At 37.1% G+C, this 14,936-nt stretch overlaps 1 protein-coding gene and 2 long non-coding RNA genes across 12 annotated transcripts; 2 read left to right on the forward strand and 1 right to left on the reverse strand.

Annotated features, from left to right (window-relative positions):
* Positions 1 to 326: 326 nt before the first annotated feature.
* On the forward strand, positions 327 to 4,417 carry LOC103946783. 9 transcript variants are annotated; one of them, XR_007258089.1, is made up of 9 exons: positions 327 to 649; positions 826 to 921; positions 1,050 to 1,322; positions 1,636 to 1,884; positions 1,961 to 2,059; positions 3,367 to 3,576; positions 3,655 to 3,764; positions 4,033 to 4,289; positions 4,366 to 4,417. It is a non-coding gene; the product is annotated as an uncharacterized LOC103946783 (long non-coding RNA). The 9 variants fall into 9 exon arrangements; XR_007258088.1 differs by having other exon boundaries at positions 1,071 to 1,322; XR_007258085.1 differs by having other exon boundaries at positions 328 to 723.
* On the forward strand, positions 4,417 to 5,233 carry LOC125476879. Its single transcript, XR_007258092.1, has 2 exons — positions 4,417 to 4,460; positions 4,891 to 5,233. It is a non-coding gene; the product is annotated as an uncharacterized LOC125476879 (long non-coding RNA).
* A 24-nt stretch (positions 5,234 to 5,257) lies between these two features.
* On the reverse strand, positions 5,258 to 10,047 carry LOC103946830 (WAT1-related protein At2g39510-like). Of its 2 annotated transcripts, XM_048583425.1 has the most exons (8): positions 9,756 to 10,047; positions 8,207 to 8,259; positions 6,559 to 6,807; positions 6,365 to 6,481; positions 6,036 to 6,265; positions 5,720 to 5,886; positions 5,482 to 5,633; positions 5,258 to 5,396 (listed from the first exon to the last, which is right to left on the reverse strand). In XM_048583425.1, exons 2-6 carry the CDS (start codon positions 8,251 to 8,253, stop codon positions 5,861 to 5,863), a joined length of 669 nt encoding a protein of 222 aa, XP_048439382.1. In that variant the 5' UTR covers positions 8,254 to 8,259; positions 9,756 to 10,047; the 3' UTR covers positions 5,258 to 5,396; positions 5,482 to 5,633; positions 5,720 to 5,860. The 2 variants fall into 2 exon arrangements, with proteins under 2 accessions (XP_048439382.1, XP_048439387.1); XM_048583430.1 differs by lacking the exons at positions 8,207 to 8,259; positions 9,756 to 10,047 and adding an exon at positions 6,969 to 7,592.
* Between the last annotated feature and the right edge of the window lie 4,889 nt (positions 10,048 to 14,936).

The following is a 14,936-nucleotide window of genomic DNA, read 5'->3' on the forward strand; positions in this document are numbered from 1 at the left end:
TAGTTTATGATTTTTTTTTATTAATTTCATTAAGTGTTGGATAAATCATATATATATATATATATATATATGTCTCCATTAGTTTATATAATTTTATATTTTGAATAACGCAATTTTGCGTCATAGTTAAAATTCTAAATTCACATCAACGTCATACAATTAAATAAGTAAGATATATTTGTCTACCATATTAGCACACTAACATAAAATTTAACGAAAAGACAACAAAAAGGCCCAATTGATATGAAAATGATGAAAATTTTATTTCAAAACACCACTTTGATTGGAAGGCCATAATTTGAGGCCATAATATTCCGTGTAAGGGAAAATAAAGGGCACACTAATTGGCGGGAAATAGACGCTTCACACATTGCTCGCGAAACCCTTGGTGAACCCCGAAGGCAAAATCAAAGGAGACGAACAAGGGCACAGAAAAAAGGGCCAGCGCGGCCACACCCGGCGGCGAATCCAGACAAGCAGCAGGCCACATCCCCAGAAGAAGAATTCGTCGACGAGGAAGTCTTCGGTCTTCCTTGACGAAACCCTATTCGAGAACGAGGACGACCTCTTTCTCCGCGACATAGCGCAACGCCAGTCCCTTACGTCCCGGCTCTCTCCCATGCCTACACTTCCGCCTCCCGAAGCATCGGTGACATAGAGCAGCGCCAGTCCCTCGCATCCCGCCTCTCTCCCATGCCTACACTTCCGCCTCCCGAAGCATCGGTCTGTCAGCCTTTTCCAATTTTGCTCGATTCTCTATTTTTATTTTGGGTGTATTTATTTAAAATTGTTAAAATCTCTTTCTTTCCTGGTTGTGGGTTGTAGCTCTTCAGTAATTGGAGATTGATTATGTAATTGGAGAGAGCCATAGATGTTCCGGGTCCGCTTCCATTATCCAAATTATTGGGGTTACAAAGGAAGGTTAGCTTGTGCTCCTATTTCTTTTATGTTTATTATTCTGCTGTGAAAATGTTTGGTTGGTGACTGAGAAACCTGAATATAACTGTAATTTTGTAACACTAAAGCATCGGTGTTGTTGTTTCGTCAAGCATGTTGGTTATTTGTCTCAGAAATGCAACTTCTACCGAGTATTCTATGTTGCTGCACGGGAATAAATTATGCTACCAAACTAAACAAAGATAATGTCTTTCTTTGGTAATTCAATAGGGGAGGATGGGGGAGGTCAACAGGAACAGCAAGGTACAAAAATTCATTCGCCATAGTGAAATGGTGCAGAAGAGGAGTGTATTACCAGCAGCAAGATTCTGAACCTTCTCTCAAAATTGTTGTTGCTTTGCCAACAATGGTGGCCAGCTGCCGGGGTAAAATTTCAGTTTCATTAACATTCGATAACATGCAGGATCTGAATTACTTTCTTGAATGAAACACCTACATTGCATTTTATGGTTGATTATCACATAACTTCTTAGACGGCAAATGTTCTCCCCCTTCTTTCATGTCTTTCTTTGTGTACCATTGTACTGATCTAATTTACTCGTTGGAAGGACTATATTTGGAGAGCAGTCCTCATATTGTGTCTTGCACCTTGCATATCAATATGTACTGCAATGTTTCCAGCTGTGGCTTATGCCTAAAACTGTTTTATTACTCTTCTATGCTTCCCCAATCTGCCAGGCATTCTTGAAAAAGGCATACAAATCGATGGCCTTGGTATGAAGAAATTCATGACATATGATATGACAACAATGTTCCTTATGCTCTTCTTTCCATGATTGATTGCGTCATAGTTGGTGGAAATTGGATTGAGGTCCCTGCGGGACCCTGCTGGACAATATAAGACAACTAAGCCTTTGTCGTACTGCCACTAAGAGTTGCATTGCCTATATCCTTACGCATTCAAGGCACTATTTGGAGTTTGGCGAAGTATGTAATGAATGCCATTTACATTTTGAGCTATTTCCTACTTGATTTATCTGTCCTTGACTAACCATTTTCTTAGATATTCAGACTTTATCAGCCATACTCCAGAAGGGAAATTTTTTGAAGATGGCTCCATTTCGCATATTGAGCTTTGATATTGAGTGTGCTGGCTGTAAAGGTCATTTTCATGAGCCTATCCTGTTCTTTTCATTCCGAGTGTCTTAAATAAAATATTTAAGTGATGTGCACAAACTAGGATGACAAAAATGACAAGACAGTAGGTACCACATGGATGACAAATATGCACAAACTGGAATTTGTTGTTATGGTTCTTTATGTCTTAAATAAATAACATGGATGACAAAAATGACAAGACAGTAGAATTTTGAAACATGTCATATCATCTTCCAGCGTGGTCGGTTAGCATACTGCCAGACTGCAAGAATGTAGTGTTTAATACAGCAACGGTAACTATTAAGTTTCTGATGCCTGCATTCTATTAATGTCAGTTTTAAATGTTTGAATGTTTAGCTTATCTTGTATACAAAATGCACGTACCACGTATATCTCTATATATATATATATAGAGAGAGAGAGAGAGAGAGAGAGAGAGATAGAGAGAGAGACTATTTAGATCTTACAACATGCAGGATGCTGTTCAAACTACAAGTCAGATGATGCAGGCCACCTTAATTATTACATTTAGATCTTAGTGTTTATGCTGTCCTGTATGACGAACTTGGCATCCTAGTAAAATGATCCGAACTGTCTAATTTTTAAATCTCAATTCACGATTCATCCTTGTCAAGAAATCAGCCAACTATGGAGATACTGAATCATTTTATGACCATCATGATGACCCTTAAACAGAGGTTTAAAAAACAGACAGTTCGGATCATTCAACTATAATGCAGAGGTATTTCTGTGTTTTCCCTAAAATGGGGACCCCTCTTGAGATGCTCGCTTTATATGTATACATGTGTGTGCTCCCATTCATGAGGAAACAGTGAAACAATGAAACGGTGTGTGTGTGTCCACATGTGAGCGCATACAAAGAGAATATATAGAAAGGAAACAATAGAACAATGAAATAATATGCATATGGAAATGATATGAAAATGATATATTGTCGTTCTTGGGAGAGGCCCTGAACATTGCAAATTGTTCTCTAACTGGTCTGGTTTACATGATTGACTAGTAAGCTGGCAAAACTCTCTTGTACTAAGATCTACAATCTACATTACCTTATCAAGAAATATTCCATTGATTTATGAGTCCCCAACAAGTGATATGGGAATAATTGCTGATGAATTGGCGATGACATTGTACTAAGATCAACGATTGAAATATGCCCTTGATTTCTGTGCTCTTTGCAAGTGATTCACAAATAAATACTGATGCCATATGCCCCTGCTTGTCCTGAATTTTTTTTGTATCACTTTAGCTTTGAATTAGGGTTTACGTTCAACATTGATTTTCCAACAGGTTGGATCCCAAAGCTCTGCTGTTGAATGGTTACCTGAGAGTTTGTAGCAATCAGTGGGATCAGCAGATAAAAGCTTGAAGTTCTGAAATGGGATGTGTTTTTGGAGAAAGCTGGGATTTGAGGGTGAAGCTGACTTCGTAAAAAAGTGGCTTGGTAGATCACGTTAACACTACAAAATTTACCAGTGAATACCTTTTGTATACAACAAGGTTTGTCTCTGCTCGTTCCAAAAAAAAAAAATAACGGCATAGGATTCTTTATGTGACTCATAGGATTCTTTAATGCAGCTTATTGGTCGGTGAAAATGAAGAGTTCTTAAAGAAAGGAAGCTCAACAGTTCTTTTAATGGAATCAAAGGGTCATTCTCTGCATTCTTTTGTGAATCAAGAACTCCAAGGTTATTTTTCTTGTCTAAACTATTTATGGTCAGTATTCAAAATGCAAACTTCTATGGATTTACTTCTTTTTCTGTTTAAGTCATACCTGATCTGCAGGACTAGGTATTTTGAGGATACACTTATGTTTGTAAAGATAATTTGTGGTTGAATTGATACAGAAGTTTGTGACTTTTTCTTATTTCATGAAAATGTCTCATAAATTGAGACAGAAGTCGATGTTGAGAATATAATAATCTTACATAGGGTATTCTTGGCGTTTCATGTCAGTAAATAAGCTCTTGGTTCTCCACCTTTGGCAGTTGGCTCTGGGTTAGATGCCTATGGGTACTACTTTGGCGACAGCAGATGGGCTTGTGAAGCAAGGTGATGGAAGGGATATACCTTTTGTTTTGTTGAGAGCAGTATTTGCTGGAAGTCAAAGGTATGGAGCAGTATGGACAGGAGATAATTTAGCTGATTCGGATCACCTTAGGGTTCAGTTCCAATAGTTTTGACGCTTGGTCTTACTGGGATCTCATTGTCAGGTATCAAAAGCAATATATTCTTATTAACGCAAAGTGTCTTTTTCAACTGGTGCTCATGGCTGTAATGTTGTTACAGGTGCTGATGGTGGGTTCTTTGACAATCCAGAATGTGAGTTGTTAGTTCGTTATCGGAGCATGCTATCCATTTAGGCGAGCACCATGGTAATTTGGGTAGGAGTTGCTCCCTATGATGGTTTTGCACACATTTGTTTTGCACACATTTTAAACCTCTGGATGGTTCACCATCTGGAGATTGAAGATGCACTTGGACATTTGCGTATCCATTTCGTATAGGACCTAGAATCAATGTTTTGTATTGCCTAAGCATTTTGATGATGCGGTGGATAGATATATTTATTGGAATTTAAAATTTACTACCTATGCCAAATTGTTTACACGTTTAACGTTTTAACTGAAATATGATTGTAGATTGAAATACTTACACTTTAGACCAACACTTACATACCATTTAACTGTGAAGTTGGAACACTATTCTAGTTTCTTTTTCTAGTACCTTTTTGAAGTGAATTATTCTTTGTAGCATGAAAAGTGTATGTTGTAGTAGAGTGGATGGTTGTGAATTTTTTGTTGAAGTGTTAAGGTGATAGCACTTAATAGTTCACAAGCAGCCGAAGGTGAACTCTGTGTTGACGATGGTGGAAGGTTTGAATTTCAGGAAGGGGCATGCATCCATGATCGTTTTGTATTCTCAGATTGGAAGCTCACATCTCTTAATATGGCACCCGCTGCGCCTGGCCAAACCCAGTTTTCTTCTGAATGTGTTGTTGAGAGGATTATTTTGTTATATGTGTGTGTGTGTGTGTGTGTGTGTGTATTACATCGTGAATAACAAAATTCAATGGAAGTGAATCTTTCTCCGTACAGTCTTCTTTGAAGAGATGTGTTCAAATTATCTGAGTGTATAAACAAACGCCTATATTCCATTTGTGAAATTACACACCACCAATACTTTGTATCTATATATTTATATATTTACAGCATCTAAACTTTTATTTGAAGTCAAACTGCTACGCGTCGAGTGCTGGCTGCCTCCTGCCCCAGTGGAAAACGAGAAGGCCTATCACTATAACACCACCTCCAGCAATGCTGAAACATAAAACGAACTTTTAAGTTTTCACGATATGTTATGATTAAACAAAATTTTGTATAAAAAGATGTTTTTTTTTTTTACCTCCCACTGTCAAGTTCCTCCTTTAGTATTGTAAACCCTAATACCATTACAACAACGGTGGCTAGGGGACTAAAGGAGGTCAAAAAGACCGCGTCTCTCATCCGGATCACCCGGCTCTGTAGCCATGCCGTGAATGCAGAAATCACCACACCCTACACGAACAAGCCAAGAATTAGAATTATGTACATATTACACAGACAAAAGATCATTTCAAAATTCAAATTACAAAAAAGCTCACCGAGTATAGGTAGCATGCAAGCTTCACGTTCAAACCCAGCATCCATGCATACGTAGTCCTCCCAGTAAGCGCGACAGCCACTATAGTGTCCATCAGCGCTCCAATGGCGACAACGTAGCATTAAGCCAAACTAATGGGAAGTCAGCGTACTTCGTAGTAGTCTCTTGCTGAAATAACACAAAAACAAACGCAAATTGTAAGATAAAGATAAATGTCATTTTGAATGCAAATGTGTTTGTGTTTTCATTCGACTGCGCACAATGTGTTTGTGTGTTTTAAGTCAACCCAAAAACAAACAAAACGTAAGCACGCTTACCATCAACAAGTTGTAGCATACTGAAAGAATCACCTGAAATCCCGACTAACAGTGGACCTCTAACCCAATTATTAGATAGCTTGTAAGGGTGGCCACTGCTAGTGGAGGCGTACGCAATGGTAATGGTGGGGCCATCAATAAGACTCACAGCTACGGCTCCACCGATCACCATCAACACCCCCAGCAATTTTGCTTGACTAGGTCTCTCATGGATGTGGACCGTCTCCGACCTGTAACACAAAAAATGACAATCAAATTTAAATACTTTAATTTATTAACAAAAATTAAATGAGTTGTAAATGACAATTAGCCGATAGTTTAGGATATACCCGCGATACCACGAGACGATGAATGTCAAGGCCGGGCCAACTGCGATAATACAACTAGAGAAACTGGCCGGCGTGAACCGTAGTCCAGCAAACACAGCAAGTTGCCCCAAAAATGGCCTGTTAAATGAAAAATAATTAATCCTTGAAATATAAATTATTTGTTTTTCAATTTTTATTTAAGATAGGGTACTTACTCAAAAACAGCCAAGCAAATGATCCAAGCTAAAAGACAACCCTTGGGAACTGGAGGTCTTTGTCTGCTGTAGAGCGCCGCTATAAGTAGAGCACACAAAGCTACTATGTTTTTATAACATAAAAACACAGTGAACTTCATATTAGCTCTGAACGCGCTCTTGATCATGATAGAGTTGCACCCGATAAGCACTTGGATTGTAAACCCAAGAACATACGGGATAGCTCCCTTCACTCTTCCCACCGATGAACTATACCAAAAAAAAAAAAAAAAATTAGAATAATATTTAAATTTTAGAAGGAGTTATAATCACGTGGCAGAGAAACGAATCCAAGTTGATGAATTCTTGAACATTCTAGTTTAGAAGTAATATGTTGGAATTTTGAGAAGAAAATATTTTCTGACCTATACTTTTAAAAGTGCTGGTCTTTGTCTTCTGAACTCTCTTCCGCTCAAAAATGGAGGGTTCAGCAAGCCCTTTTCCAGAACACTTTGCACTCTTGGTGCTCATGTCACAAGCTTTTATTTTAGCTTGAACATATCTTGTTCTTCAGAGTCGGCTAGGGAGAAACAAAAACGTTTTTCTCCACTTTGATGCCTTTTTTCATGTTGCTTTCTTGCTGCCATCTTTTGGTTGAAGAATGAAAAGACACAACATGGTTTTCTTGACTGCAGATGTTGAGGGCAGTGAGCAATGACTTTCTGCTCTATTTTCACCAGCACCTTGCAAAGTTTCTCTCTAACAAACGCCGTTCTTCTAGAGGGAAACAAACACCTTCCTTGACTGCAGCCTTCCATCTTTTCTGCTCCTTTTTTTCTCGTTCTTCTTGTTGGATTCGGCAGAGGTTGAACACTTTGTGCTCCAAACTTGTTCCTCTCCAATCTTTTTCTTCTTCTCTTCTCTTTGAACCGAAGTTTTGATACCATATTGGAATTTTGAAGTGGAAAAGACGAAGAAAATATTTTGACAACTTTGGTAAAGGGGCTCTTCGGCTCTCCCTCAATCTTGTGTTGTATTTTCACATTAGAGAGACATTGTTCTCTCTCATTGCTCTCTCTCTCTCTCTGGGTTCACACGGTTAGCTTTTCGTTTATAGGAAAAGTCTACCCAGTTACTTCTCTCATACGCCACACATTTACATGGTGGAGAATGGAGATTAGCTCACTTGAAGTACATATTATGCACACAAGCACTTGACACTAACTGCATAACTAAACAATGCACAAGTTTGAAGATATTTCTTCCAACTCTTTTCACACTTCCACTAGCTTTGGATCCTATGGTCTCTTGTACACCAAGCATGTATTGGTGTAGTAATATTGATATCAAAACAAATTACCGTTAATATTTCAACATATAATATATATATACACGTTATGTAATGAATCAAGAAGTGAACAACTATTGGCATTCATACATAAGAATAATTGAAATATAACCATCGGCATTCCATTTATACGACGTCAATCTTTATTCTTACTTTCCTAAGATGGTTTCTACTTACTGCAGGTTTGCTTAAATAAGAACCAATGCGATATAGAATTAACATAAGAAAAATTAAATAAAGCTTGTGTGTGGGTGAAACAAAAAACACATGGACACATTAAAGTAAAAAAATGGATGGATGTGAGCGGAGGGACAAACTTACGTAAGGTGCGGGAACATCCAAAGCGGCAACTGCTGTAGAGTCAGCATCTCAAGCTGCAATTAACAAATAAATATTGAGTTTATACTTTATAACAAGATATCTTAAAAGTCTTACACATAACAAACAATGAAACAAGCAACAGAAATCGGTGGGGCATTACAGCTTTGGTGAAAAAGGGCATTAACCTCACCCCTCCCCTTTTGCCCTCCTTTTCAAAACAAACAAATACAATTGACAACAACTAGTTTACTTAATAAGGTTTGAGCTTAGTCATCCCCATTATTTCAGTGTTGGCACGACAAGTTCAGTTGGGGAGACAGGATCATTGATCGCAGAGAGTTGATCAGCCAAGCTTTTGACATGAGAGAGATATCGGGGATCGTCTTCGATCCTTTTTGAACGGAGAGAAGTTGGAATTTCAACTGTGCGGCATTAGCACCAAGTCGGTGAGGGTACCGCGAAGAATACTAACAACAAACTGATCAGTTTGAATTTTGAAACCATGTGAGGTAATCCGGATTAGGAACGGAAGCAGGAGGGAGGAAAATGGTTGGTGGGGTGGAACCGTGGAAGAGAGCAATCAATGATATATTTTTAACACTAGCACATGGCTGAAGATATGTTATGCCATGAATTCCATCTTGCTAACCTTAGGGTCATGGATAATTGCTTGAAGGTTACTAAGAATGTTGACCATGTGTTCAAACTCGCAGCTGATATGGGCAGAATGGGCTTCATTCAATCTAACCATTCCGTCATCTTTTATAACAATACCATGATTAGCTTCAACATGGTTGAAGCTTATCAGATCAATGATGTGAAGAGGCAACATGAAAAGAATATGTATAGTACCAGCGTAAAAATTATGAGTCTCTATTTTCCGGAAGTAGGCTTCCATACATGTCGACATACTTTGTATGTGGATATGTATAATGAACTCAGAGTCAAACACTAGCTAAATAGGAGCTTTGATACTGTATAAAACTTAGCCATTTCGAAGTACTGAAATACAAGCAAACAATAGGTTACTTTTAACTAGTTTACATGTAGCAAAGTTACAAAAGCCAATTTGCAGTAGTAATGAACAGCTTCTCTTCCAGATATAACTTCGTTCAACAAGGTTTACTGGGCACAACTTTCTTCCTTCTCTCTGCATTAGTTATCCTCCTACGGTATGTCCTACAAAGTTGTATAAGGGCAAGCCTATAGTTGCTCAAACAGCGATCAAAACCCTAACACAACCTGGGATATCACAATTCACTCTAAACAGTTACTAGAAACGGTGCCATGCCTTACAATAAGCACTAGATTCAAAGTTCAGGACAAGAACAGGACCTAAATAATCCGATAACCAAATGCATCATATATTCTTTGCAAACTGAAATCAATATCATTAATGTTTCACAAAATCTGAGGTGCACATCATACCAAAGATCACATTTTTTGGGATTAAAAAAGCACAAATCTTTCACAAAACCCAGTTGCACAAATCTTAACAAAACAACAAATCAAAGCTGATGACAAATATATATTGCAGAAATTACTGTACATATTTTGCGACAGAAGTGCCTGCTGGCTGGGTGCAGTCGGCGGCTACGGGAGAGGATGAGGATGAGGAGGAAGCTACGGGAAAAGAAAGGCAGCGGCAGAGAATGGATTAGGGTTTGTTTTATGATTTAGATGGTTAATTATTGAAAAAATGAGGGAAGAAGCGTAAACAGGGCAAGGGAAACTGAGTTGCTGGAATTGGCAAGCAGAGCATAAACAGGGCAAGGGAAGGAGCGGGAAAGTCCTACTTTTGTAAATATATTACTCCATAAAAAGTAAAAAAAAAAAAAAAAAAAAAAAAAAAAAAACTAGCGGGATTAATTTACTGCCATTAAATAATGACCGTTGATTTGTCATCTTATAAATGAATATTATTGATCACACATGGCTGTCATTGACTTTATGGCATCAAATTTCCAAAACCGTACTTCACATTTGTTTTTTTCTTTTCCAAATCCGTACATCACGTCAAGCAGAACGTTGCATATCCATGCTAGAAAATTTCTAATTTTCACTCTCACTGCATTATTATGATACGCTAAAAGCTATGTTGGTAATATTTTTACTTATTTTTTCTATTAGAATAATGCGTTTTAAAGCATCTCCAATTTACACTAAAAGTTTTATTTTGTATTTACTTTTCTATAAGAGCATTGTGTTGTGTGTTAAAACACCTCCAATTTAAACCCCAATTTTGAGTTGCAAAAGTTGTAAAACCCAGGACAAGGATCTTCTTCGGATCAACGTTGTGAGGATCCGATGATCAATTAATCATGTTCGTTTATCGTACATTATACGGTCAATTTTTGTTTGGTACTATTTATATTTAATTTTAAAATAGTTTACAACCGCACGATGTAATATATTTAGAATATTGTTTAGAATATTCTGAACTGATGATCAACGCCGAAAATTTGGAACTAGAATTCTATTTTATATTGTTGATGCCCTCTTTGTTTCGTCGGACCAAAATAAGAGAGAACAATAATGCTGTTGTAAATAAAAGTTTCATCTACTGTTTACTCATTTGTCATTCTTTTCGTTAAATTGTATTATTCTGAAGTAGTCATGGATAGGTCGATCCTACCAATAATTTCCCTCTAGAGTGTGTTATAAGGAGAGTATTCAGAAGCTCGCGAGGAGATGCACAGGAAGTTGGCTGCTAAGAGTAGGCATATGGTTACCATTGTGGATCCTCATATTAAGCGGGATGATTCCAACTTTTTGCACAAAAATGCCACAGAAAAGCGGTATTATGTTAGGATTCAATTTATGCGGCCTAGATAAATTGATCCTTAGGGTCCGGATTGGAAAGGATTATGACGGGTGGTGCTGACTTGGTTCACCATCTTATTTGGATATGATGAGGCCAGAGGTTAGGTCCAAAAGTTCACAATTGAGAATTATGTTGGTTCAACATATGACTAGGAAAATGTGGGAGATCAGAATGTCAAGACACGTTTATTAAGTTCAGTCACAATGAAAAAAAATTGTTGCAGTAGCATCATGAACAAATATATGATTACGCTAAGAAATCACTCACTTTTTGATTGTGTAAGGAATCAGTTTTCGTTGTCACGTCGACATTTTATGTCTTTCATATTCACTTGGACTCTCTCACTGCATTCTTGATCTCTAGTTCTTATATATTCTGTTTGTTGCAGCGTTAATATCTTTTGTGGAATTTCCTTGTGGTTAATATTTTCCAATCGAATGTACTATGTTCTCTTATAGACTAGCTAGTTTGATGATATATAATATTAGAATAGAAAAAAATTTAGTATTCAAATTATTCGAGCAAGTTTGATGAGATATAATGTTGCGACTTCTTTGGTTAGCCCCCTTTTTTTCGTTGATTTTAATATCTATCTGATTCTCGAGCGTTGTTTTATGTTTGTGTTTGGACCCAAAATTACATCATTGGCCCGTGAAATCAAAGCTGTTGAATGCGTATAGTTCCCAACCGTTGGACGAAAAAGTAAAGATATTTTTGTTATTATTAAAGAATAATATTATGGTTTTTATCATAATTATCTTTTAATAATAATTTATCTTGACATTTTCTTATGAAAGATGAAAATATATCTCCAAGCTGGAAATAGATGGTACAATTCAAATTGATATGGATGTTTGTCGTGGGGATGTGTGGTTTGGATCAGTTTTTGGTTGACAAATATGCATGCATACGATAAGGGTGGAGTAAAAATGGTGATGTGCTTGAAAGATAATTCTACACGTGGTGGTGATAGGATGGCAACAATTATCTTGTTGATTATGCTAAATGATTTAGCATATTGGTATAAGCTTTTGCATCGTTAGGCCAGCATGTGGTTGTTCAAGGAGCCTGATTCACTCAACATGATGTTTGGAATAATTTGCAATAAGAACTCTAAGTAGGCTTAGGCTTTTGAGAGTTTGAGTCTCGGTTGGTTTCTATGAAATCATCAAGGCCACGCCAAGCGGGATCGTGCATATTTGAGAGAATATTCCTATTATTTAGTAACTTACGATGGCAATCCTAGAGCTACTGGTTAATTATAAATACAGAGACAGTGGCAACATTCAAGACTCTCTCAAATTCAACACACAAACTGTCCTACGCAAACTCTTGTTCTATGCGAAATCTCTCAACAACGTTGAGATTTTTATTTTCTTTTTTCTCGCCAACACATCTTCAGTTTGGATAAATAACGCTGGAGTTGTAGAATCAGCAGATCAAGGAGCACACATTTAGTTTGAATAAACAGCACTACATCAAGACCGACTAATTATTTATCTAAGTCTCGGTCGACAAGGATTTTCAAGTTCTTGTTGGTAGAGGTCATCTCATTAGCATTCTTGGCGAAGTGAGGTGTTACAGGGTACTACGTTTGGCACATTGAAAGCCGAATTTGATATTGAACTTCACAGAACTAGCAGCCTTGTCTTCATGCTCCAGAACTTAAAGGCAGGATGTGTTCCTTCCTCGGCCGCAGTCGCAAGATCAAGAAGTCAGCAGCGCACCCAACGCCACATCAACATATTTTACTCTCTGACCAAGCTTGGCTGACGAGTTGGCACGCCCCGCACACAACCAAAAATGGTAAATCCAAACCTGTTAACGGAGTAGTTGAAAGATAGCAGCTGTCTTCAGTGTCTACGGCTCTGTTGTTAGCAGTTGGGAATTGAATCTTTGGGAACTGGGTTGTTTCTAACCTAACACCAAACTTTATAAATTCAAGTTTTCATAAACTGATTAAAATACTAAAAAGCACTAAAAATTAAAGAAAATAAGAACCATACACCATCACTCGATAGCTTAACACTTCTCTATAACTCAACACCAAACTTAACGCATTCAACTTTCCGTAACTAATTAAAATACTAAAAATTAAAGAAATAAAGATAACCATCGACTGCAACTACACAACCCCATCGCCGCTGACTGCAGCAACCACACAACCCTATTGCCGCCAACCATTGCAACCACACCAGTGACACCACCCCATAGGAGATGCCGCTCCTCACAGTCAGCGTAGCTTTCTTCCCTTTTATTTCTCTCTCGATAACTTAGCACTTCTCTATTAACTTAACCTTTTTATGTATGCTTAATCTCTACACCATGAATTTTATGATTTGTGGAGCAACTTCCTTGCGTTGGGGTTGAAATGAATTTATACATTATTTTTGAGAGCAACTTCGTGGATCATGGTTAAAGTTAAAGTTAACTTTTAAGTTCACTTTCAGATTCAAATAAGTGTTTTTTTTTTTTTTTTTTTTTGGTTCAAATGGTTCAAATAAATTGACGTTGTACTCGTTGTACATCGATGCGGGCAAATTATTGAATTGACCACAACTATGGTGAATCCGTAATATCAATGTTGAATTTAATAACATCAAATTCATTTGGGCTTAAAGCTTATTTCTAATAACTGATATAACATTATGTCAAGTGTCACTACAAGGAGGAATGGGTTAGTTGAGGATTGTAGACTGTAGTTAGTTAGAAGGGTATACTAGGAATTGTCATAAGTAATGAGCTGTTATAAATAGCATTGTGAAGAATCATTTAGTACGGTTTTTGTAATAGCATCTACTCTGAGAAATACATTCAGCTTCATTTCTCCCTCTCTCTCTCTAGATTCATACTTGAAGCATTTTCTTAGTTTCATTTCACAATGTTATGAATTTCAACGTCGACTAAATTCGATCTCGAATCTCGGCCTAAACCTCCAACCCAAATGATCACATACATCTGTAGGCGGGTACCGTATCTCTTTTATTATCTTGATTCAACTAACATTATAATCTTGGGTCAATCTGAGATCTTATGTGACGAAAAAAAAAAAAAAAAAAAAAAAAAAGAGAGAAGTAGTAAAAGTTTCAACTAGATAAATGGAAATAGGAGGAAGCCCCTTTTCAATTTATTCATCCAAAGTGTTGGAGCAATATTAGAAAATATGAAAAATAATAATATAATTCCAATGATAATAATCACAAAGAAATTCACAACATTAATTATGTATGAGATTAATATAAACAACTAAAGAAAAAGTTAGAATAACTGACAAACTTGGAGATTGAGGCTTGCATAAATGCAATGTCCTAAAGATAGAATTTCGCCCCTACTCTTGTGCTTGTAGTTCGGTAGGCGTCCATCTCCCAGGATTCAACAATCTATAATCCGAAGTCAAAGCACTTCAATCTTCGGACTCTGGCGAACTTTATATATTCCATACTCTCAAGACACGACTCGGAATTTGACTCACGAAACATGAGAGAAACAAAGTGGGGAAACCCTATTTCTCAAGAGTAAAAATTAACTCCAATTTTGTATATTTAATACCAATGGTTTCATGAGTTTATATAGAATCCAATGTCTACTTATTAAAGAGATGTAACATTTTATCTATAAGTATACATCACTTATTAAGAAATACACCTAAACAACATAACCTTTCCAAGAAATTGGTTAACAATATTTTTCATTCAATTATTAAAATTATATATTACAATATATAATTTCCAACACAAAGTCTTATTGTTTCAATCACTTCTGCCAAATGTACACAAGATCCCATCGATCCTTGGTCTCATCGTAAGAAAATGCTCCGGTTTGTTTAATTCTCCACCAACACTTCGATGCGCATCGATCATCATCTCGTTGAGCTTTGTACACCTCAAAGCTTCCGTAGACATCTTG

The sequence above is a fragment of a genome, unplaced genomic scaffold (assembly GCF_019419815.1).
Source record: "Pyrus x bretschneideri cultivar Hongxiangsu unplaced genomic scaffold, Pyrus_bretschneideri_v1 Contig1, whole genome shotgun sequence".
NCBI classification, from domain to species: Eukaryota; Viridiplantae; Streptophyta; class Magnoliopsida; order Rosales; family Rosaceae; genus Pyrus; species Pyrus x bretschneideri.